Raw genomic sequence first — 23,769 nt, forward strand, 5'->3', positions numbered from 1 at the left:
TTTTATAGCCAAATCAAATTCGCACTCTCTCTAGTTCATTAATGAGGTGTAAGTTCATTAATTATGCATGAAGTAGATCGAGACCAGTCTTAAAAGCCAGGTAAACAGCGTTTAATTCAAGTGAGTACTGCCACATACACATATTTCCACAGGTTATAAACTGAAAATGACATCATCAGTTTCCCACACTCTCTCCGATTCCCACAATAGCCCAGTGTTTTTAGGTCCGGAGATGTCTTCCACTCCCCTCATAAACCAGACATTCCAATCTGTCTAAAAGATATCTTCTCCTCCACAAATGGTACATCAAGGACCATTCTTATCTGTCAGAAAAGATACATCATCCCTCTCCCTTAAACCTCCCGCGAGGTACAGACAATTAATTCGTTTTGCTTACATTTTCAGTAACAGCTCAACCAAGAACCCAAATATTTCATCCCATAACATAATAGTATTATAATAGTTGGTTCTAATTGAAATGTATACATTATTAATAATTTCAACTATAATTTCCCCCAACAATACCCCACAAGGCATGCCACCAGGGGTCTCTTCAGACACCCATACATATCCCACAAGACATGCCACCAGGGGTCTCTTCAGACACCCATACATATCCCACAAGACATGCCACCAGGGGTCTCTTCAGACACCCATACATACCCCACAAGGCATGCCACCAGGGGTCTCTTCAGACACCCATACATACCCCACAAGGCATGCCACCAGGGGTCTCTTCAGACACCCAGACACCCATACATACCCCACAAGGCATGCCACCAGGGGTCTCTTCACAGTCCCCAAGTCCAAAATGAGTTCACGGCAACACAGTATTATACAGAGCCTTTTTTTTTGGACCCCGGGAAGAGAAGTTGTTGATTCTGCGAAACTAATGGACATCCTAATAAACGAAAAAATGATGATATGTTTTGCATCAAATGTTCATCATATCAAACTATCCTATTAAAGTTATATTGGCTCTGATAGAAAGGCAAGAATTTTACCATAAAATAAGCTATTTATAGTCTATGTTTCAGCAAATGCCTTTCTCAAGACTAGGCGCCGATCTTGGCTGAGCTTTGTGAATGACAGTATTTGCCTAATGAGCCTGGAAATAAGCTGAGCTTTGTGAATGACAGTATTTGCCTAACGAGCCTGGAAATAAGCTGAGCCTTGTGAATGTGGTCAGGTATTCTGCCACTGTGTACGCACTGTTTAGGGCCAAATAGCATTCTAGTTTGCTCTGTTTTTGTTAATTCTTTCCAATGTGTCAAGTAATTATTTCTGTTTTCTCATGATTTGGTTGGGTCTAATTGTGTTGCTGTCCTGGGGCTCTGTGGAATCTGTCTCAATCTTTCTCTCACTTTGACTCTCCCTCTCATTCCCTCTCTCTACCTCCATCTTCATCCCACTCAATTTCATCTCTTTCAGTCACCATCAGCTCAATTTCTGTTCTTTACAGTCTCCTTCTTCATTAATCTTGCTCTTCATACTTCTTCCATTCTCACACACACACACACACACACACACACACACACACACACACACACACACACACACACACACACACACACACACACACACACACACACACACACACACACACACACACACACACACACGTGTGTGTGTGGTGGGTTAAACTTGAAGATGTTGTGTCACTCCCCGGGTGTCCTGCTAGGATGTAATCTATCCTCATTGTCCCAGACAGGTCTGGTCTGCTCTGCTCTGCAGTGTGTTTGTGTAAGGGGCAGATAAAAGCGCTGTCCGGAGGCCCCATATGGGGAATGTCTCCTTCAAAGCTCCTTGAATGTATTTTTAACCAATTACTCTTTTAATCCAGTAAGCGCGCGCGCACACACACAGCCCCCCACCATACACACACACAAATTCTAGTGTACAGCGGTGGAAACACTCCCCCGTGAGAGTTGTGTGAGTTAATTAAGATATGACCAGGCTCTGGATTCAGAATGGTCACATAGTGCCATGACAATAACTGATGCCAGACGGGAACCAGGCTGGGCAGAGAGATATTTAGTGGTATGAACGGGCAATGCCAACTGGATGGGCAGAGAGATATTTAGTGGTATGAACGGGCCATGCCAACTGGATGGGCAGAGAGATATTTAGTGGTATGGACCGGCCATGCCAACTGGATGGGCAGAGTAATATTTAGTGGTATGAACGGGCCATGCCAACTGGATGGGCAGAGAGATATTTAGTGGTATGAACGGGCCATGCCAACTGGATGGGCAGAGAGATATTTAGTGGTATGAACGGGCCATGCCAACTGGATGGACAGAGAGAGATTCAGAGGTTTGGTGGTATGGAGGAGGGCTATGAAAGTGGGGTGATTGACTGTTTTTTTCTGCCATGTGGGGGGACTATAGTGGTGGAGGAGGGCTATGAAAGGGACAGGGGTGATTGACTGGTTTTTCTGCCATGTGGGGGGACTATAGTGATGGAGAAGGGAAATGTTACTAGTGGGCTGTAAGTGACATTTCTCTGCCCTTCATCTCTCTATCTCCCACCTCTTTCTATCTCTCCCTCTGTCTCTGCTAACAGACAGTAGGGAAGAGTCAGTCCTGGGTAGTATTCCTCTGCCCAGCTATGTCATCTCAGCCGTGGAACCTGAAGACCACATCATCCGCAAGTACGCCTTCAAGGTACGACCAAGAGTTTATCTTTTTATGATTTTTTTCTTTATTTTATATCTAATTAAATGTTCTATTGCTTTATGTTGTATGTTTCACAGGTTAATATTTATGCCTACTGTTAAAAATACAGCCAACTGTTTTGCATTTACTTAACACTAGCATTTTGTGGACTGACACATATGGACTCTGCTTCATATTGACTGCAATTTGACCAACCGATGGCTTAGAGGCAGTGCATCACCGTGAGGTCACTATGCTCACAAGAAGAATTCTCTCAATCAAGGATTGAAAATATCCAATCAGATATTTAACTGCATCCATCCTCCCAACCATTGGCTATTGATGATTTTCTGTTTTGATCACTTTGTAATATGCTTGTCTATTAAATGAAGACACTAGATTTATAAAAAATGCCTTGTTTCTAACCATAGGTTTTCTCTACAGACCTAGAACACGGTGTACATTTTAGGACATCCTACCTGCTATGACACAGAGTTATATCGGTGACAGAGGCTGAGCTTCTAGCTGTATATCTGGTTCTAGATTAAGCACATCTTTCTCTAATATTCTCTGCTAGTGGTTTCATTCCCACAGGAAGCCAGTGTGGTTCTGTGACATTTCTTTCCACACTACATACAGGCTTGCCTCTTTTGTCATGCTGAGTCGATGGGGGTTTAAGTTTCAGTCTCTTGACTGTATGCCAGACGGCAGGTATAATATAGACCAGTGTCTCCTAGTAATGTCCCCCAGTCTCTCCTGCCCCTCTGGCTGTTGGCATTGATTCAATGTTTCCTCCCTACCCAGACCCCCGCAGGTCAAACCTGTTGAGTCCCCAAGGCAGTGTTCCTCAACTCTAGCCCATCGCAGGAACACCTGATTCTATTTCATTCCTAATCATCTAACCCCTCATTATTTGAACAAGGTATGCTTGTGCTGGGCTGGAACAAAATTGTGCATTCTTGGTGTTACCCAAGGACAGTCCAGAGTTGAGGAACACTGCTGTCAGTAGGGTTGGGAAAGTCTGCTAACTTTCCTGATTTTACTGCTTATTCCCTCCTGATTCTGGGAATCTTCCCACCAGGATTTTGAGAGAACCTGGGAATTTTGGGGCCCTAGGAGCACTGCTATCCGGTTGTCCTGTTGTAGTTGGTTCATCATCTGGCGGTGTTGTTGTTTATGGTTGTTGTTTACTGTCGATGGTTGTTGTTTACTGTCGATGGTTGTTGTTTACTGTCGATGGATGTTGTTTACTGTCGATGGTTGTTGTTTACTGTTTATGTTTGTTGTTTACTGCTAACGCCACTGTTGACTCAAGCTGCTGCAGTGAGAAAGACTCTTATGACCCAGTTTGCAGTTGCACTCTAACAGGCTAAATGCAGTTGAAGGCGGAGTGGAGATCTGGGCTGGTCAGGTTGGAATTGACCCTGGAATGGCTCGGTAATCTGCTCCAAGCCCTTATCAAAGACAGGTTTTATTGAGCTGCTGAACTCATGTATTCTGTCACACTGCTGTGTGTGTGTGTGTGTGTGTGTGTGTGTGTGTGTGTGTGTGTGTGTGTGTGTGTGTGTGTGTGTGTGTGTGTGTGTGTGTGTGTGTGTGTGTGTGTGTGTGTGTGTGTGTGTGTGTGTGTGTGTGTGTGTGTGTGTGTGTGTGTGTGTGTGTGTGTGTGTGTGTGTTAGCCAGAGTCCCATAGAGAATGGCTTGCATGTGTTTTCTACGTTCTGTTCCAAGATTCTGTTGGTGCCACAGAAGAGCTGGGATAATGTCAGGAGTAGTGCCCCCTCCCCCGTTAATACCTGTAACCCTAGTTACCCTGCAAGAGACTACCCTATAGGCAGAACAGGGTGGTCATGTACATGAAGGCCAGCATTCTTTACTAACCAATGAAGCTAGTCACTCTCAGGCTACCAATACATACAAGCTGGTCCATATCTCAATGTGAAATGATTAGGAGGGGGAAAGGAGGTTGGACTGGAACTGTTGTACATGTCTGTTTTCTGTTCTCCTGTCAGTTTGTTTGTGCTGCAACCATTCAACACTACCGTGAGTTAGTACTACTATTTCATCCCAAAAAAATATTTCCCCATGGTTAGAACCTCCCTTTCCCACCCCTCCCCTCTACTGTTGAGGCAACCAACCTAGCTAGGAGGCTGGTGACCCCCTGTCCCCTATTCGCTGAACTCTGTTCCCTCTCTTGTTCCGATTGGTGGGCTGCCTCACTGGGACCCCTGTGAGTGTGCGAGGTCGTCCAATGAAACACAAGTTCACCGTCCACTCATAAATAGGTACTGGCCTCTCAACCACTTGTACTACAGTTACTGCTTTTGCCATGTAATTTGCCAGACAATAGGAAATCTATACCACGACTGTGTGTATATGGTTCTTATTGTTTGGAGCATGCTTGTTTGGAGACTGTGTCTTGGTTACTCCATTTAGTCTGTTCTCTCCTTCTTGTATGATCTCATTGCTCATACCTCGTTATGTGTGTTGGCTAAACCTTCATATTTCTTCTGTTTGCTCTCATATCCAACATGCCACTCATGGAGGAGGATTGACTATTTGATAGATTTTTATTTCAGTGGAATAATATTTATGTTCTCCTCAAATGCCTGCTGTTCTGGAATCACATGTTTGTGTTGTCTAGCTGACTCCTATGGCCCTAGTCAAGCAATAATAGTTGTCAAGGCAACACAAACCAAATTGGGACATTTATTAAACACAATATTCACATCCTATACAGTTCCAATCTTCATTTCCATTATGCAGACGAGTAGAAACTGTTCAACATGGTGGATTCCGGAACATATTTGAACAAGTCATGTATTGATTGGAGGTAAACGTATTTCTATGTGAGAGTTTGAGTTTTTGTTCTCAGTTTAGAGACCAGAGCAACGTACCAATGACACCTTAGCCCCTACATAGTCCACTACTTTTGATTGGGCTCTGGTCAAAAGTAGTGCACTATGTAGGGAATAGGCTCCCATTTGGGACGTGACCCAGGCCCTATGCTGACCTGGAATATAATGGATTTAGAAAGAAGGGACAAAAAAAAGGCCTGCTTGTCTGAGGGGCTGGGGAGAGGAAGAATAGGACTGCTGATATTTTTAGCCTTCCTGTCTGGGACTACAGGCTATTTGTGAGGAGGAGGGAGAGCGGGAGAGAGACTTGCCCAGGGTGAGCAGTGGAGGTGTGACGGTCACACGGTGCTGAATGTCCCACTCTGCATTCTTGCTACAGTGAAGAGGCTGTGGTTAGGGCTGTTATTGGAGACCAGGCCTTGTGTAGTTCTGTGTCTGCACATACTTATATTGGTCTGAAAAGACACAGCAGTTATTGGAAAGTTACAGGGTAGCAGATGGTATAGAAAGATTGTGTGTGTGTCAGTGTTTTTAAATATTATTGTGGGGACCAGAAGTCCACACAAGAATAGTAAACAAACAAAGATTTGATCAACTGGGGACGTTTTATTGGTCTCCATGAGGTCAAATGCTATTTCTAAGGGGTTTATGGTTAAGGTTAGAATTAGTGTTAGGTTTAGAATTACGTTAAGGGTTAGGAGCTAGTGTTAGTTTTAGGGTTAAAGTAAGAGTATTGGTTAGGTTTAGGGAAAATACGATTTTCAATGGGAGTGAATTGTGTGTCCCCAGAAGGTTAGCTGTACAAGACAGTGAGGGTGTAGGCGAGCATGTGCTGTACATCCACCTATGAACAACAGGGCAGCCATTGAACTAGTTAAGTAACAGCTAGAAGCTTGTCCAGCCATTGAACTAGTTTAGTAACAGCTAGAAGCTTGTCCAGCTATTGAACTAGTTAAGTAACAGCTAGAAGCTTGTCCAGCCAATGAACTAGTTAAGTAACAGCTAGAAGCTTGTCCAGCTATTGAACTAGTTAAGTAACAGCTAGAAGCTTGTCCAGCCAATGAACTAGTTAAGTAACAGCTAGAAGCTTGTCCAGCCAATGAACTAGTTAAGTAACAGCTAGAAGCTTGTCCAGCCAATGAACTAGTTTAGTAACAGCTAGAAGCTTGTCCAGCTATTGAACTAGTTAAGTAACAGCTAGAAGCTTGTCCAGCCATTGAACTAGTTAAGTAACAGCTAGAAGCTTGTCCAGCCATTGAACTAGTTTAGTAACAGCTAGAAGCTTGTCCAGCTATTGAACTAGTTAAGTAACAGCTAGAAGCTTGTCCAGCCATTGAACTAGTTAAGTAACAGCTAGAAGCTTGTCCAGCCATTGAACTAGTTAAGTAACAGCTAGAAGCTTGTCCAGCCAATGAACTAGTTAAGTAACAGCTAGAAGCTTGTCCAGCCATTGAACTAGTTAAGTAATAGCTAGAAGCTTGTCCAGCCAATGAACTAGTTAAGTAACAGCTAGAAGCTTGTCCAGCTATTGAACTAGTTAAGTAACAGCTAGAAGCTTGTCCAGCTATTGAACTAGTTAAGTAACAGCTAGAAGCTTGTCCAGTTATTGAACTAGTTAAGTAACAGCTAGAAGCTTGTCCAGCCAATGAACTAGTTAAGTAACAGCTAGAAGCTTGTCCAGTTATTGAACTAGTTAAGTAACAGCTAGAAGCTTGTCCAGCCAATGAACTAGTTAAGTAACAGCTAGAAGCTTGTCCAGCCAATGAACTAGTTAAGTAACAGCTAGAAGCTTGTCCAGCCATTGAACTAGTTAAGTAATAGCTAGAAGCTTGTCCAGCCAATGAACTAGTTAAGTAACAGCTAGAAGCCTGTCCAGCCAATGAACTAGTTAAGTAACAGCTAGAAGCTTGTCCAGCTATTGAACTAGTTAAGTAACAGCTAGAAGCTTGTCCAGCGAACTGAAGAGGCTACCATAAACTACCAATATGCTGATGGTGAGTGAGGGGGATTAGACAGCTGGTTTACACTGTGGCCTGGCCAGTAGCTACGTTATCTCTTCTGCTGCTATACTGTATGGAGTAGGGGCACTTTGCCTCTAGACGCTGATCTCAGGTCAGTTTTGCATTTCCCCCACAAATGGTTAGGAGAGGGGAAGTGTACACTATAGGCTTAACCCAGACTAGGCTGGGCCAAGCCAGGGAGCAGATTTAAGACCTCCCCAGGGGGGAGAGGCAGCCTTCTGGCCTGACCTTCCAGAACCACTGCCTGGGGCTAAGAGCCTTAGTATTACACTGTCAACCTGCAGGAGTGTGTGTTAGTGTGAATATATGTGTGTATGCTGTTGTAAGTATTGTCGTGTCACTAACAACACCCTCAACTCGAAAAGCCCTGTTTCTATCAATCATCGAGTCAGGCAAAATCCACATTAATAAGATACTAACACTCAAATGAAGAAATGGCACCCAAATTACATTACACCTCTGCTTCCTTTTACGGAGACACTTCCCACTTCCTCTCCACAAAGTTAATTAAACTGCATACATTTTTAATGAATGAATCAAAGAGGGAAAGAAATTTGTGTTCAATTACTGTTCATTACAAAGCATTTGCATGGGCTGCCGTCTGGTTCCAAATCACACCAGGGCCCTTATCAAAAGAAGTGCAGTAATTGGGAATAGGGTGCCATTTAAAACACGGCCCTTTGCATAGACCCTCAAACTCAACTCTGGACCTCCAAGACAGTTTCATTGTTCCCCTCTAATCAGAGGCTGACTTAGACCTGGGACACCAGGTGTGTTCAATGAATTATCAGGTAGAACAGAAACCCAACAAGCTCCGGCCCTCATAGGGTTAATTATCAGGTAGAACAGAAACCCAACAGGCTCCGGCACTCATAGGGTTAATTATCAGGTAGAACAGAAACCCAACAGGCTCCGGCACTCATAGGGTTAATTATCAGGTAGAACAGAAACCCAACAGGCTCCGGCACTCATAGGGTTAATTATCAGGTAGAACAGAAACCCAACAGGCTCCGGCACTCATAGGGTTAATTATCAGGTGGAACAGAAACCCAACAGGCTCCGGCACTCATAGGGTTAATTATCAGGTAGAACAGAAACCCAACAGGCTCCGGTACTCATAGGGTTAATTATCAGGTAGAACAGAAACCCAACAGGCTCCGGCACTCATAGGGTTAATTATCAGGTAGAACAGAAACCCAACAGGCTCCGGCACTCATAGGGTTAATTATCAGGTAGAACAGAAACCCAACAGGCTCCGGCCCTCATAGGGTTAATTATCAGGTAGAACAGAAACCCAACAAGCTCCGGCCCTCATAGGGTTAATTATCAGGTAGAACAGAAACCCAACAGGCTCCGGCACTCATAGGGTTAATTATCAGGTAGAACAGAAACCCAACAGGCTCCGGCACTCATAGGGTTAATTATCAGGTGGAACAGAAACCCAACAGGCTCCGGCACTCATAGGGTTAATTATCAGGTAGAACAGAAACCCAACAGGCTCCGGCACTCATAGGGTTAATTATCAGGTAGAACAGAAACCCAACAGGCTCCGGCACTCATAGGGTTAATTATCAGGTAGAACAGAAACCCAACAGGCTCCGGCACTCATAGGGTTAATTATCAGGTGGAACAGAAACCCAACAGGCTCCGGCACTCATAGGGTTAATTATCAGGTAGAACAGAAACCCAACAGGCTCCGGCACTCATAGGGTTAATTATCAGGTGGAACAGAAACCCAACAGGCTCCGGCACTCATAGGGTTAATTATCAGGTAGAACAGAAACCCAACAGGCTCCGGCACTCATAGGGTTAATTATCAGGTAGAACAGAAACCCAACAGGCTCCGGCACTCATAGGGTTAATTATCAGGTAGAACAGAAACCCAACAGGCTCCGGCACTCATAGGGTTAATTATCAGGTAGAACAGAAACCCAACAGGCTCCGGCACTCATAGGGTTAATTATCAGGTAGAACAGAAACCCAACAGGCTCCGGCACTCATAGGGTTAATTATCAGGTAGAACAGAAACCCAACAGGCTCCGGCCCTCATAGGGTTAATTATCAGGTAGAACAGAAACCCAACAGGCTCCGGCCCTCATAGGGTTAATTATCAGGTAGAACAGAAACCCAACAGGCTCCGGCACTCATAGGGTTAATTATCAGGTAGAACAGAAACCCAACAGGCTCCGGCACTCATAGGGTTAATTATCAGGTGGAACAGAAACCCAACAGGCTCCGGCACTCATAGGGTTAATTATCAGGTAGAACAGAAACCCAACAGGCTCCGGTACTCATAGGGTTAATTATCAGGTAGAACAGAAACCCAACAGGCTCCGGCACTCATAGGGTTAATTATCAGGTAGAACAGAAACCCAACAGGCTCCGGCACTCATAGGGTTAATTATCATGTAGAACAGAAACCCAACAGGCTCCGGCACTCATAGGGATAATTATCAGGTGGAACAGAAACCCAACGGGCTCCGGCACTCATAGGGTTAATTATCAGGTGGAACAGAAACCCAACAGGCTCCGGCCCTCATAGGGTTAATTATCAGGTGGAACAGAAACCCAACAGGCTCCGGCACTCATAGGGTTAATTATCAGGTAGAACAGAAACCCAACAGGCTCCGGCACTCATAGGGTTAATTATCAGGTAGAACAGAAACCCAACAGGCTCCGGCACTCATAGGGTTAATTATCAGGTAGAACAGAAACCCAACAGGCTCCGGCCCTCATAGGGTTAATTATCAGGTAGAACAGAAACCCAACAGGCTCCGGCACTCATAGGGTTAATTATCAGGTAGAACAGAAACCCAACAGGCTCCGGCCCTCATAGGGTTAATTATCAGGTAGAACAGAAACCCAACAGGCTCCGGCCCTCATAGGGTTAATTATCAGGTAGAACAGAAACCCAACAGGCTCCGGCACTCATAGGGTTAATTATCAGGTAGAACAGAAACCCAACAGGCTCCGGCACTCATAGGGTTAATTATCAGGTGGAACAGAAACCCAACAGGCTCCGGCACTCATAGGGTTAATTATCAGGTAGAACAGAAACCCAACAGGCTCCGGTACTCATAGGGTTAATTATCAGGTAGAACAGAAACCCAACAGGCTCCGGCACTCATAGGGTTAATTATCAGGTAGAACAGAAACCCAACAGGCTCCGGCACTCATAGGGTTAATTATCATGTAGAACAGAAACCCAACAGGCTCCGGCACTCATAGGGTTAATTATCAGGTGGAACAGAAACCCAACAGGCTCCGGCACTCATAGGGTTAATTATCAGGTGGAACAGAAACCCAACAGGCTCCGGCCCTCATAGGGTTAATTATCAGGTGGAACAGAAACCCAACAGGCTCCGGCACTCATAGGGTTAATTATCAGGTGGAACAGAAACCCAACAGGCTCCGGCACTCATAGGGTTAATTATCAGGTAGAACAGAAACCCAACAGGCTCCGGCACTCATAGGGTTAATTATCAGGTAGAACAGAAACCCAACAGGCTCCGGCACTCATAGGGTTAATTATCAGGTAGAACAGAAACCCAACAGGCTCCGGCACTCATAGGGTTAATTATCAGGTGGAACAGAAACCCAACAGGCTCTGGCACTCGTAGGGTTAATTATCAGGTAGAACAGAAACCCAACAGGCTCCGGCACTCATAGGGTCAGAGTTGAAGAGCCCTGGACTAAAGGACGAATGTTGGATCCGTAGCAAAATGTTTTGCAACTGATTAACTAAAAAACAAGTGTTACTTATTGGACAAATGTAGGTTGGTCCCTCCCCATTTCAGCCCATTACCCTCCAATTGAATCCTTGTGAATACACCCCAGATAGATTGGCTCTTATTTGCTACATAATGGTGAGGACATGAGTGATTGCCTCACTAATTGCCTTTTGCAGTGATGGCCATCTTCTAACTAAAACCCTCTCAGCTCAGAAGATTTGCTTCTCAATAGACAAGAAGACAGAGTTGACCCCCAAAGGGCTTTATCTTCCAAAGTGTGCACTGGTCTACTCTCCCCTCACTAGACTGGTCTACTCTCCCCTCACTAGACTGATCTACTCTCCCCTCACTAGACTGATCTACTCTTCCCCTCACTAGACTGGTCTACTCTCCCCTCACTAGACTGGTCTACTCCCCCTCACTAGACTGGTCTACTCTCCCCTCACTAGACTGGTCTACTCTCCCCTCACTAGACTGATCTACTCTTCCCCTCACTAGACTGGTCTACTTTTCCTCTCACTAGACTGGTCTACTCTCCCCTCACTAGACTGGTCTACTCCCCCTCACTAGACTGATCTACTCTTCCCCTCACTAGACTGGTCTACTTTTCCCCTCACTAGACTGGTCTACTCTTCCCCTCACCAGACTGGTCTACTTTTCCCCTCACTAGACTGGTCTACTCTTCCCCTCACCAGACTGGTCTACTCTTCCCCTCACCAGACTGGTCTACTCTTCCCCTCACCAGACTGGTCTACTCTTCCCCTCACCAGACTGGTCTACTCTTCCCCTCACCAGACTGGTCTACTCTTCCCCTCACCAGACTGGTCTACTCTTCCCCTCACCAGACTGGTCTACTCTTCCCCTCACCAGACTGGTCTACTCTTCCCCTCACCAGACTGGTCTACTCTTCCCCTCACCAGACTGGTCTACTCTTCCCCTCACCAGACTGGTCTACTCTTCCCCTCACCAGACTGGTCTACTCTTCCCCTCACCAGACTGGTCTACTCTTCCCCTCACCAGACTGGTCTACTCTCCCCTCACCAGACTGGTCTACTCTTCCCCTCACCAGACTGGTCTACTCTTCCCCTCACCAGACTGGTCTACTCTTCCCCTCACCAGACTGGTCTACTCTTCCCCTCACCAGACTGGTCTACTCTTCCCCTCACCAGACTGGTCTACTCTTCCCCTCACTAGACTGGTCTACTCTTCCCCTCACCAGACTGGTCTACTCTTCCCCTCACTAGACTGGTCTACTCTTCCCCTCACTAGACTGGTCTACTCTTCCCCTCACTAGACTGGTCTACTCTTCCCCTCACTAGACTGGTCTACTCTTCCCCTCACTAGACTGGTCTACTCTTCCCCTCACTAGACTGGTCTACTCTTCCCCTCACTAGACTGGTCTACTCTTCCCCTCACGGGGCGGCAGGGTAGCCTAGTGGTTAGAGTGTTGGACTAGTAACCGAAAGGTTGCAAGTTCGAATCCCCGAGCTCACTTCTGTCGTTCTGTCCCTGAACAGGCAGTTGACCCACTGTTCCTAGGCTGTCATTGACAATAAGAACTTGTTCTTAACTGACTTGCCTAGTAAAATAAAGGTAAAATTAAAATAAAATGTAAAAAATGTATTTAAAAGGAACAGACTGGTAGAATATGGTAGAAACTCCCTCCCAACTATGCTTGCACCAATCCAATGCTTGTAAATACATGAGGGGGAGTGAACAAGTGCACACTTCTGGATGAAGTCAGCCATAGGGATGTGGACTGATTGGAGTCCTGATTTGCCATCCTTCTCCTAAAGTGTGCACTTGCATACTCCCTGTCATGGATTTTAAACACATTGGATTGGTGGAAACGTTGACTGTATGTGGTTTCCCCACCATTGTTAAATCCATGATGGGAAGTCTTCAAGTGCACACTTTAGGAAACATGTGGAGAATCAGAACAAGCCATAAAGACCAGCATAAGACATGTATGTATAAACAGAAGTACAAACAATTCAGCAGCATGTTGGTATGGCCATGTCACAATGGCTCTTTCTAGGCTTACTTCTTGTTGATTGGCTTACAGTGTCCTCTGTTGTGGGTTGGATAGGACCTTGATATAGGACCTTGATATTATTTTGTTATGTCACTCATGCTGCTCTTTGTCCATTGGTCAGTCTGGATGTCTTTCTCCATTCTCAATTGGCTGGCCTCTTGTCTCTATGTCTATTGGCTGGTCCTTATAGTATCTCAGTTTCTATATTGGCCAACACGGATATGTTTGTGTTTGTATTGACTGATGCTGACGTCTCTCTTTCTCTCTATTGGCTGACTTGAACGTGTTTGTCTCCATGGGCAGACATTGGTTAATGTCCCTGTCTCTTTTAATTGTTCAACACTTCTTTATCCATCTCTACCAGGGTTGGGGTCAATTCAGTTCTCAATTCAGTTCTCAATTCAGTTCATTGAAAAAATAGTAGGCAAAACTCAACTGACCCTGACCCCAACCCTGCTATCTACCCCTTTGGCCTGATCCCACATCCATCACTCTTCCTTACTCTGACCCTCCCTCTCTCCTCTCCCATAGGCCAGCCACACAGGCATGCGCTCATATATTTACAACCGGAGCTCTGTGATTGGCTCGCAGGCGGAGCACAGCGGCATGCGGACCTACTTCTTCAGCGCCGACACACAAGAAGACATGAACGGCTGGGTGAAGGCCATGAACCAGGCGGCGCTGATGCAGAACCACACCGCCAGCCTCAAGAGGTAGTTGTCGTTAAAGTGGCCCTGGCCTAGATCCTGGGTCAGTTTAGCATTATGCCCACCAATGGTTAAGGTTCATATCTGGGGAGGGGAAGCTGATCTCTAGATCTGTACCTAGGGGAAAGTTCACCATGGAACCAAGAGGTACGCTGCCTGGGAATTTGCACTTTTATGAGTGAGTGAGTGAGTGAGTGAGTGAGAGACTGGTGCGTGCGTGGCAATTCTTAACTCCGTGTCTCTCTGAATATGTCTGTCTGGGGAAAGAGAGACACATTTGTTTGCCAGTCTGTCAGTCTCATTGATTGTGAGTGTCGATGCGTGTGTATGCCTTTGCAGCAGAGAGTGCATTCACCATGCTCACAAATTGCATTGGTACATAAACAAACACCCACACAGAGCCCAAGAGATTGCAGCTCTGTCTCTCTGCTGGAGAGAGAGAGCCAGACAGACAGACAGCCTGCAAATTGAGACTCTGCATGTTGAATTCTGCAGAAATATCCTCTGTGTACAACGTCAAACACCAAATAATGCATTCAGAGCATTCGGCCTAGACCCGCTAATTTTCAAAATCCAGAAAAGAGACGTTAAATTCTACAACCGCCTAAAAATAAGCAATTTCCAAACTTTCCATAACACAGCCATCACAAAGAGATGCACCTTGAGAAGAGTCCCCTAAGCAATCTGGTCCACAAACAGAGCCCTAGGACAGCAATTAGACCCAACCAAATAATGAGAAAACAAAAATATAATTACTTGACACATTGGAAAGAATTCTAGTCTAGTCTAGGTATCTCTGTCTAGTCTAGGCTAGGGTATCTCTGTCTAGTCTAGGTATTTCTGTCTTGTCTAGGGTATCTCCGTCTAGTCTATGGTATCTCTGTCTAGTCTAGGTATCTCTGTCTCGTCTAGGTATCTCTGTCTAGTCTAGGCTACGGTATCTCTGTCTAGTCTAGGCTACGGTATCTCTTTCTAGTCTAGTCTAGGTATCTCTTTCTAGTCTAGTCTAGGTATCTCTTTCTAGTCTAGTCTAGGTATCTCTTTCTAGTCTAGGTATCTCTTTCTAGTCTAGTCTAGGTATCTCTGTCTAGTCTAGTCTAGGTATGTCTGTCTAGTCTAGTCTAGGTATGTCTGTCTAGTCTAGTCTAGGTATGTCTGTCTAGTCTAGTCTAGTCTAGGTATCTCTGTCTAGTCTAGGTATCTCTGTCTAGGTATTTCTGTCTTGTCTAGTCTAGGTATTTCTGTGTAGTCTAGGTATTTCTGTCTAGTCTAGGTATCTATGTCTAGTCTAGGTATCTATGTCTAGTCTAGTCTAGGTATCTCTGTCTAGTCTAGTCTAGGTATCTCTTTCTAGTCTAGTCTAGGTATCTCTGTCTAGTCTAGGTATCTCTGTCTAGTCTAGTCTAGGTATCTCTGTCTAGTCTAGGCTAGGTATCTCTGTCTAGTCTAGTCTAGGTATCTCTGTCTAGTCTAGGCTAGAGTATCTCTGTCTAGTCTAGGCTAGAGTATCTCTGTCTAGTCTAGGCTAGAGTATCTCTGTCTAGTCTAGGCTAGAGTATCTCTGTCTAGTCTAGGCTAGAGTATCTCTGTCTAGTCTAGGCTAGAGTATCTCTGTCTAGTCTAGGCTAGAGTATCTCTGTCTAGTCTAGGCTAGAGTATCTCTGTCTAGTCTAGGCTAGAGTATCTCTGTCTAGTCTAGGCTAGAGTATCTCTGTCTAGGCTAGAGTATCTCTGTCTAGTCTAGGCTAGAGTATCTCTGTCTAGTCTAGGCTAGAGTATCTCTGTCTAGTCTAGGCTAGGTATCACTGTCTAGTCTAAGATAGCGTATCCCTGTCTAGGCTAGTTATCTCTGTCTAGTCTAGGCTAGGTATCACGCTGTATTTGATGAGCCATCCTGGAGCTCTGTATTTGATGAGCCACCCTGGAGCGTTGTATTTGATGAGCCATCCTGGAGCTCTGTATTTGATGAGCCACCCTGGAGCGTTGTATTTGATGAGCCATCCTGGAGCGCTGTATTTGATGAGCCATCCTGGAGCGTTGTATTTGATGAGCCATCCTGGAGCTCTGTATTTGATGAGCCATCCTGGAGCTCTGTATTTGATGAGCCATCCTGGAGCTCTGTATTTGATGAGCCATCCTGGAGCTCTGTATTTGATGAGCCATCCTGGAGCTCTGTATTTGATGAGCCATCCTGGAGCTCTGTATTTGATGAGCCATCCTGGAGCTCTGTATTTGATGAGCCACCCTGGAGCGTTGTATTTGATGAGCCATCCTGGAGCTCTGTATTTGATGAGCCACCCTGGAGCTCTGTATTTGATGAGCCATCCTGGAGCTCTGTATTTGATGAGCCATCCTGGAGCTCTGTATTTGATGAGCCATCCTGGAGCTCTGTATTTGATGAGCCATCCTGGAGCTCTGTATTTGATGAGCCATCCTGGAGCTCTGTATTTGATGAGCCATCCTGGAGCTCTGTATTTGATGAGCCATCCTGGAGCGTTGTATTTGATGAGCCATCCTGGAGCGTTGTATTTGATGAGCCATCCTGGAGCTCTGTATTTGATGAGCCACCCTGGAGCGTTGTATTTGATGAGCCATCCTGGAGCTCTGTATTTGATGAGCCACCCTGGAGCTCTGTATTTGATGAGCCACCCTGGAGCTCTGTATTTGATGAGCCATCATGGAGCTCTGTATTTGATGAGCCATCCTGGAGCTCTGTATTTGATGAGCCATCATGGAGCTCTGTATTTGATGAGCCATCCTGGAGCTCTGTATTTGATGAGCCATCATGGAGCTCTGTATTTGATGAGCCATCCTGGAGCTCTGTATTTGATGAGCCATCATGGAGCTCTGTATTTGATGAGCCATCCTGGAGCGTGTTGTATTTGATGAGCCATCCTACAGCTCTGTATTTGATGAGCCATCCTGGAGCGTTGTATTTGATGAGCCATCCTGGAGCGTGTTGTATTTGATGAGCCATCCTGGAGCTCTGTATTTGATGAGCCATCCTGGAGCGTTGTATTTGATGAGCCATCCTGGAACGCTGTATTTGATTAATGAGAGGCTCATATCTATTATTCATGTGTCAGTGGAGGGAAATGATTGTGTCTATCAGCGCAAATATGACCGCTCATTCCCCGCCAATCCTTTAGCCACGCTGAGCTGTTTGCCTTAGCACAAGTGGCTGTCAGTTTAGCGAGCGTGAGAGACCCAGGCTAGGCCACACTAATATGCTAATGCTAAGTAGCCCAGTTTTTTTTACTCTAGATGGGGGGGATTTGCCTGGTTTTCCCTGTAGCTGGGAGGCTAGGGCCCTGTATCTTACTTTGATGGGCCCTTCATTCATGTTAGTGTCAATCAGGGCTAAATGCCATCCTATGAACATTTGAACATCTTGGCCATGTTCTGTTATAATCTCCACCCGGCACAGCCAGAAGAGGACTGGCCACCCCACATAGCCTGGTTCCTCTCTAGGTTTCTTCCTAGGTTTTGGCCTTTCTAGAGAGTTTTTCCTAGCCACCGTGCTTCTACACCTGCATTGCTTGCTGTTTGGGGTTTTAGGCTGGATTACTGTACAGCACTTTGAGATATCAGCTGATGTACGAAGGGCTATATAAATACATTTGATTTGATTTGAAATGCTATGCTAATGTTAACACTGCACTTAGTTGTCATTGGAGATATGAAGTGATCAAATAATGACTCTCTAGTGAACTACTGAAAGTTAGATCTAACATAACTTGAGCCTGACCGTATAGTTTTTTTTTGGGTCCGATACCAATTTCGTTTTTTGGGGGACAAAACTTACCAATACCGATATATCTGCCGATATACTGTTTTACAGCAGGGAAATGAAAAAGTGTAATCATGATTTGCTATCCAAAAGAGCAATTGTCTAATAACTATCCTTCAATTGTTGATTTCATACATTGAGACTATAATGGCAGCAAGTATTCAGATCAGCATGAGATTGCCTTTTTTCATGTTATTTATTGAATATTGGTTATTGGTGGAATTATCGTCCCCAGTAAAAGGCCAATATTGGTGAACCGATATATCTGTGAGAGGTTAGAGGTATGAAACATGTGGAGATAGACTCAATGTTCTTACTAGGGTTGTACAATTATCCTCCAAACCAGGAGTTTTGGGAAAGTTACTGGAGTTGTGCAAACCCTAGTTACACTGTCCTGATACAATGGCAATAATTGTGTTGTTGCTATCAGTCGAGAGCCAAACTAAAACTTCACTCTCTCGTTCTCTTCCTAGACCTTCGGAAACATCGGAGATATCGGAAATGCCCAGCGTGTCAGAGCGCCAGGCAGTACCACAAACCAACCACGTCAACAACTATACTGAGAATGCCCCCCATCCCCCAGTCGACCTCCATCTCCATAGCGATGGGGTGGTCCTCCAACCGGCTGACATCCACCGAGAAACCGAGCAGCACTGTAGCTTCTGGAACGACACGCCCAATCCCATTGCTTCAGAAATTGTCCTTGGTGGTGGGAACATTCAAATTGAAATGGATGCCGTCCCTCCTAGCAGTCTCTCTCCCCTTCCACCATACTCAGCCTCCTCAACTACATCTGCGCCCTCCTCCAGGGTGCAAATGCGCGCCCCGTCGTACACCACCTCAACCCCACCCCCCGGGGCCTGTCTGAGGAACGGGACACCCACCCTGGAACCCAACGGGATGGGGACGGGGACGTACCAGAGGGCCACCCTGCCCCCCCAGGTGATGGATACTCACCGGCAGGTGCAGAGGAGGAGTGCCCTGGAGCAGGTGGAACACTGGGTCAAGGTGCAGAGGGTCGAGCACAAAGGGTAAAGGTCACGGTTCACGTCACACCACCACTCATATGAGTGTTTATCATCGGCCTACCTTACACAGCACACTCACAAATGTTGTGGTGCATTCAACCAAATACTTTCATACACACATGCAGGCACACGCACGCAAAATCATTCTACTAGATAATGTTCGGTGTTAGGTTTGGTTGATTTATGTGCGTCATGGACATAAAGGTTACGGGGTGTATACAGCCAGAGCCAACATCTCCCTCTAGTGGTGCTCTGGGAATAATGCAAACATGTGTCAGTCAAAGCTTCATAACACTTAGCTTCACTACTGTACTCAGACTCTGCTAAGCCAGAAAAATGTAGATCAGCAACACGATGACACACAGTTCACCATCTTGCCTTTGTCTGACCTCTGACCTGTTCTCCATCCTTTAGTACCCCCTCTAGAGGGAGTACCCTGCCCCGCCACACCCCTCCGACCCAGCCCACGTTCATCGGCCAGGAGGCCTACCAGACACTACCAAAGACCCCACGCCACAGCCCCCCCACGGCTGCACGCCACGGGGAGTACAAATACGCCCAGGACCGCCTTAGCCACTTCCGCCTCGGACCCCCGAACTCCCAGGGTACCGTTGCCAGGGACGGGGGTGGCATCGGTGGGCCTGGCACCGTATGGCAGCTGTATGAGTGGCAGCAGCGCCACCAGTTCCGCCACGGCAGCCCCACCGCCCCCCTCTACACACCTTCCCCGGACTACCCCTTCGGGAACAGGCCCCCCTCCACGGTCCCCCCCCCACGGCCCAGCTCCGAGGTGCCCCGCTGTGTGTCGGTACCCCCTGATCCCTCTGACATCCCCCCACTGGGACCCCCAAGGAGCTCCAGGGCCCTGTCCCCCCCGCGGAGGCCCCATACGCCTGCTGACCGGGTGGTAGTAATGCCCCTGGGAGAGAGGCCCGCGCTGGATGTGCCTGTGGCTGGGTCCCCCCGGAGAGCCAAGTCTCAGTTGCTCAACGTAAGAATTTGAATAATGACAGGTTTGTCATTTTTCTGACAGTATTATGCAGGTGTAATAACGGCAGCTTAATGGACTGTTTAACTGCTGTGTGTGTGTGTGTGTGTGTGTGTGTGTGTGTGTGTGTTCACCAGGCTGCCACCATCGACAGACGGTCCATCCCTCCCTCCTGCTACATCACACACACGGTCAGCGCGCCCAGCCTTCACGGGAAGACGGTACGGCCTCACGCACCCAGTCACAACCCAAACATGTTGCGTTAGATAATAACATGAAGTCTGGGATCGAGTGTTTCTTGAATAACGTGGACACCTTGCAATCGGGTTAACTTACTTACAGTACTTCTTTACTATGACAGCTATGGGACGTGAACCAGCAACATTCTGGTTCATACAGTTTTCAGATGTAGATAGAGATATTTGAATGGCCTCCGTGTCGGGATCAATAGTTCCAAGGCAATACACTTGGAAAGTGGACTGCGTCCTTATCGGTAAAATTTAAACACAACCAGAGACACTTTGTTATTTTTTAAGACGTGTTAGTGACACAATATTGTTACTGTAGCTAGCAGAAGAGTGTAGGAGCGGTGGCTAACTTACTGTTAATAACTTTAGCTAGCAAACTTGGCTAACTGTGGGGTGAAACAACTTAGCTAGTTAGTTAGCTATATCACTTTGCTAGCCAACATAACACTGCCTGCAAAACTGGTAAGGTGTCTCCACTACAATTTGTTTGACTTTTGTGAAGTCTCCAGTAAGATTGCAAAGTTGGAATGTAGTAATGTTGATGTAGTAATTAATTGCCATGCAAATGACCACAGTTATTGTCATTTTTGCCAACAAATATTTTGAGCTTATAATTTATTATAATGCATAATACCTAATGAACACAACACAGCTTTACCCTCTTCATGTAAAAATGTGAAACTGCTATTGGGTAAACTAGATCTACTTGAAAAGGAAGTTGAATTCCCACCCCTTCTACACTGAATGTATGAAAGCTATTCTTTTGGGGGGGGGGGTTCACGGTTACTGTAGATAATTGTCGATTACACTATTATTCGGAAATTGTGCCAACCCTAAATGTAATTATCATGGAATGTTTGGTGCTAACAGGACTGAGCAGTTGAACCTAACTGTATTCTATACAGCTCTGAGTATCTTGGCTAACTGTTGGGCAGTCTATCTCTGTTGGGCAGTCTATCTGCGTTGGGCAGTCTATCTGCGTTGGGCAGTCTATCTGCGTTGGGCAGTCTATCTGCGTTGGGCAGTCTATCTGCGTTGGGCTGTCTATCTGCGTTGGGCTGTCTATCTGCGTTGGGATGTCTATCTGCGTTGGGATGTCTATCTGCGGTGGGATGTCTATCTGCGTTGGGATGTCTATCTGCGTTGGGATGTCTATCTGCGTTGGGATGTCTATCTGCGTTGGGATGTCTATCTGCGTTGGGATGTCTATCTGCGTTGGGATGTCTATCTGCGTTGGGATATTAACTCCGCCACTCCCTCCCTCTGACCCCCATGGGACACACTGCTATTACACATGCAGCCGGAGGAACTCACCCTCCTGCTCATTCAGCTCCGGAGGCATCAGGCAAAGATGGCCGCCGCTCGCCACCACACGGTAACCCAGATGCAGCACTTCAACTACAGCCCCTCTGGCCCCCACCTCCGCCCCACCAACAACAACCCCCTCTTCTCCTCCGGCCCTTCTTCTCTGGGGTCCTTACTAGGCCCCCCAGGCCCCATGGGCCGCGGCAGCAGCAACCAGGTGGGGGCCCCCAGTACACCTGGCCTTCTTTACCCCACTGATGTGAGCTCAACCTGGGCGCATGGCTGTTTGTGTGGCCTGGCTGGCTGCCACCCATAGTGTCTTTCTATAAGGCCATGGTAACATGGGGTTTTTGTTTTTCCCGCTAGGCTCTCATGTCGCTGTGTACTGTGTGTTAGCATGTTGTGCTAGTTAGTTTCCATACTGTCATCCTGGTCTAGTTGGCTTTAGGTGCAGTTAAAACATTTTTTTTTTATCTGCCTGGGCTTTGATGTCTCTCGCAAATGTTTTTGTGTTTTTGAAGTGTGTGGCTGAGATGTTGCTAGGAGACGTATTTGGGCTTGTGATGTTGGAGCTGCTGCTTGTAGCTTCAATTTCTTATTTGCACGTCTTGTGTCTCAGGTGGCATAACATAGAGAAGCTCATGGATGGTGCGTGCGTGTGTGTGTGTGTGTGCGTGCGTGCGTGCGTGCGTGCGTGCGTGTGTGTGTGTGTGTGCGTGTGCGTGCGTGTGTGTGTGTGTGTGTGTGTGTGTGTGTGTGTGTGCTTTTTCGCAATTGAATGTTTTACTCCTCTTATAACATGGCTCACAGTTGACAATTATCCAACAGCCTATTCTTGAAAATAGGCTTACAATCATCTCACCCTTAATTCATAATCCACTATAAATGATTATAGAAGAACGTACAAATCATTATTATGCATTCTATAACCCACTATGTATGATTATAGAAGAACGTACAAATAATTATTATGCATTCTATAACCCATTATGGTAGATTTGATGTTATTGAGTAGCGCTATATACACTGTACAAAACATTAGGAACATCTTCCCCTTTTGCCCCCAGAACAGACTCAATTCATTGGGGCATGGACTCTACAAGGTGTCTCAAGCATTCCACAGGGATGCTGCCCCTGTTTACTCCAATGCTTCCTACAGTTGTGTCACGTTGGCTGGATGTCCTTTGGGGGGTGGACCATTCTTGTTACATACGGGAAACTGTTGAGCGTGGAAAAACCCAGCAGTTTTGCAGTTCTTTAGACACCTACTACCATACCCTGTTCAAAGGCGCTTAAATCTTTTGTCTTGCCCACTAACCCACTGAATGGCACACACATATTATCCATGTCTTCATCTACACTGATTGAAGTGGATTTAACAAGTGACATCAATAAGGGATCATAGTGTTCACCTCGATTCACCTGGTCAGTCTATCATGGAAACAGCAAGTGTTCCTAATGATTTGTACACTCAGTGTAAATCCAATGTATTATTATCAATGATTCATTAGAGCAAATATTATGGACTGTACAGTTAGATCTCTAATATGGAAGTGTATAGCTGTCATCATTCTGTACACTTCCATACTGGAATGCCTTAGCGCTTTGCTTGACACTTCTTTCTCTCCACTCCACCCTGAAGGTTGACGATACTTACATGCAACTGAAGAAGGACCTGGAGTATCTAGACTTGAAGGTGGGAACTGGCGATGGAGAGTCGCTCTCCTCCTGTTGTTCCCTTTTTTACTCCTCCTCTTCCCTCTCTCCTCCTTTTCCATCTTTCTCCTCCTTTTCCCTCTTTCTCCTCATTTTCCATCGCTTTCTCCTCCTTTTCCATCTCTTTCTCCTCCTTTTCCATCTCTTTCTCCTCCTTTTCCCTCTTTCTCCTCATTTTCCATCGCTTTCTCCTCATTTTCCATCTTTCTCCCCCTTTTCCCTCTTTCTCCTCCTTTTCCCTCTTTCTCCTCCTTTTCCCTCTTTCTCCTCCTGTTGTTCCCTTTTTACTCCTCCTTTTCCATCTCTTTCTCCTCCTTTTCCATCTCTTTCTACTCCTTTTCCCTCTTTCTCTCCCTTTTCCATCTCTTTCTCCCCCTTTTCCCTCTTTCTCTCCCTTTTCCATCTCTTTCTCTCCCTTTTCCATCTCTTTCTCCTCCTTTTCCCTCTTTCTCTCCCTTTTCCATCTCTTTCTCCTCCTTTTCCCTCTTTCTCTCCCTTTTCCATCTCTTTCTCCCCCTTTTCCCTCTTTCTCTCCCTTTTCCATCTCTTTCTCTCCCTTTTCCATCTCTTTCTCCTCCTTTTCCCTCTTTCTCTCCCTTTTCCATCTCTTTCTCCCCCTTTTCCATCTCTTTCTCCCCCTTTTCCATCTCTTTCTCCTCCTTTTCCCTCTCTTTCTCCTCCTTTT

The 23,769-nt window shown here is 46.0% G+C and overlaps 1 protein-coding gene across 5 annotated transcripts in view; it reads left to right on the forward strand.

The window, feature by feature from the left end:
- Positions 1 to 23,769, forward strand: part of LOC118359347 (pleckstrin homology domain-containing family A member 7-like) — a 212,284-nt gene that overhangs the window by 145,047 nt on the left and 43,468 nt on the right. For 3 of the 5 annotated variants that reach the window (XM_052480703.1, XM_052480701.1, XM_052480702.1), the window contains 7 exons: positions 2,566 to 2,666; positions 13,834 to 14,015; positions 18,273 to 18,830; positions 19,242 to 19,818; positions 19,953 to 20,036; positions 21,364 to 21,585; positions 23,011 to 23,064. In XM_052480703.1, the coding sequence (XP_052336663.1) occupies positions 2,566 to 2,666; positions 13,834 to 14,015; positions 18,273 to 18,830; positions 19,242 to 19,818; positions 19,953 to 20,036; positions 21,364 to 21,585; positions 23,011 to 23,064 (1,778 nt within the window). The remainder of the gene's footprint in view (positions 1 to 2,565; positions 2,667 to 13,833; positions 14,016 to 18,272; positions 18,831 to 19,241; positions 19,819 to 19,952; positions 20,037 to 21,363; positions 21,586 to 23,010; positions 23,065 to 23,769) is intronic. The other 2 variants (XM_035737866.2, XM_035737868.2) reach the window with 1 other exon arrangement.

The sequence above is a fragment of the Oncorhynchus keta genome, chromosome 26 (genome assembly GCF_023373465.1).
Source record: "Oncorhynchus keta strain PuntledgeMale-10-30-2019 chromosome 26, Oket_V2, whole genome shotgun sequence".
Taxonomy (NCBI): Eukaryota; Metazoa; Chordata; class Actinopteri; order Salmoniformes; family Salmonidae; genus Oncorhynchus; species Oncorhynchus keta.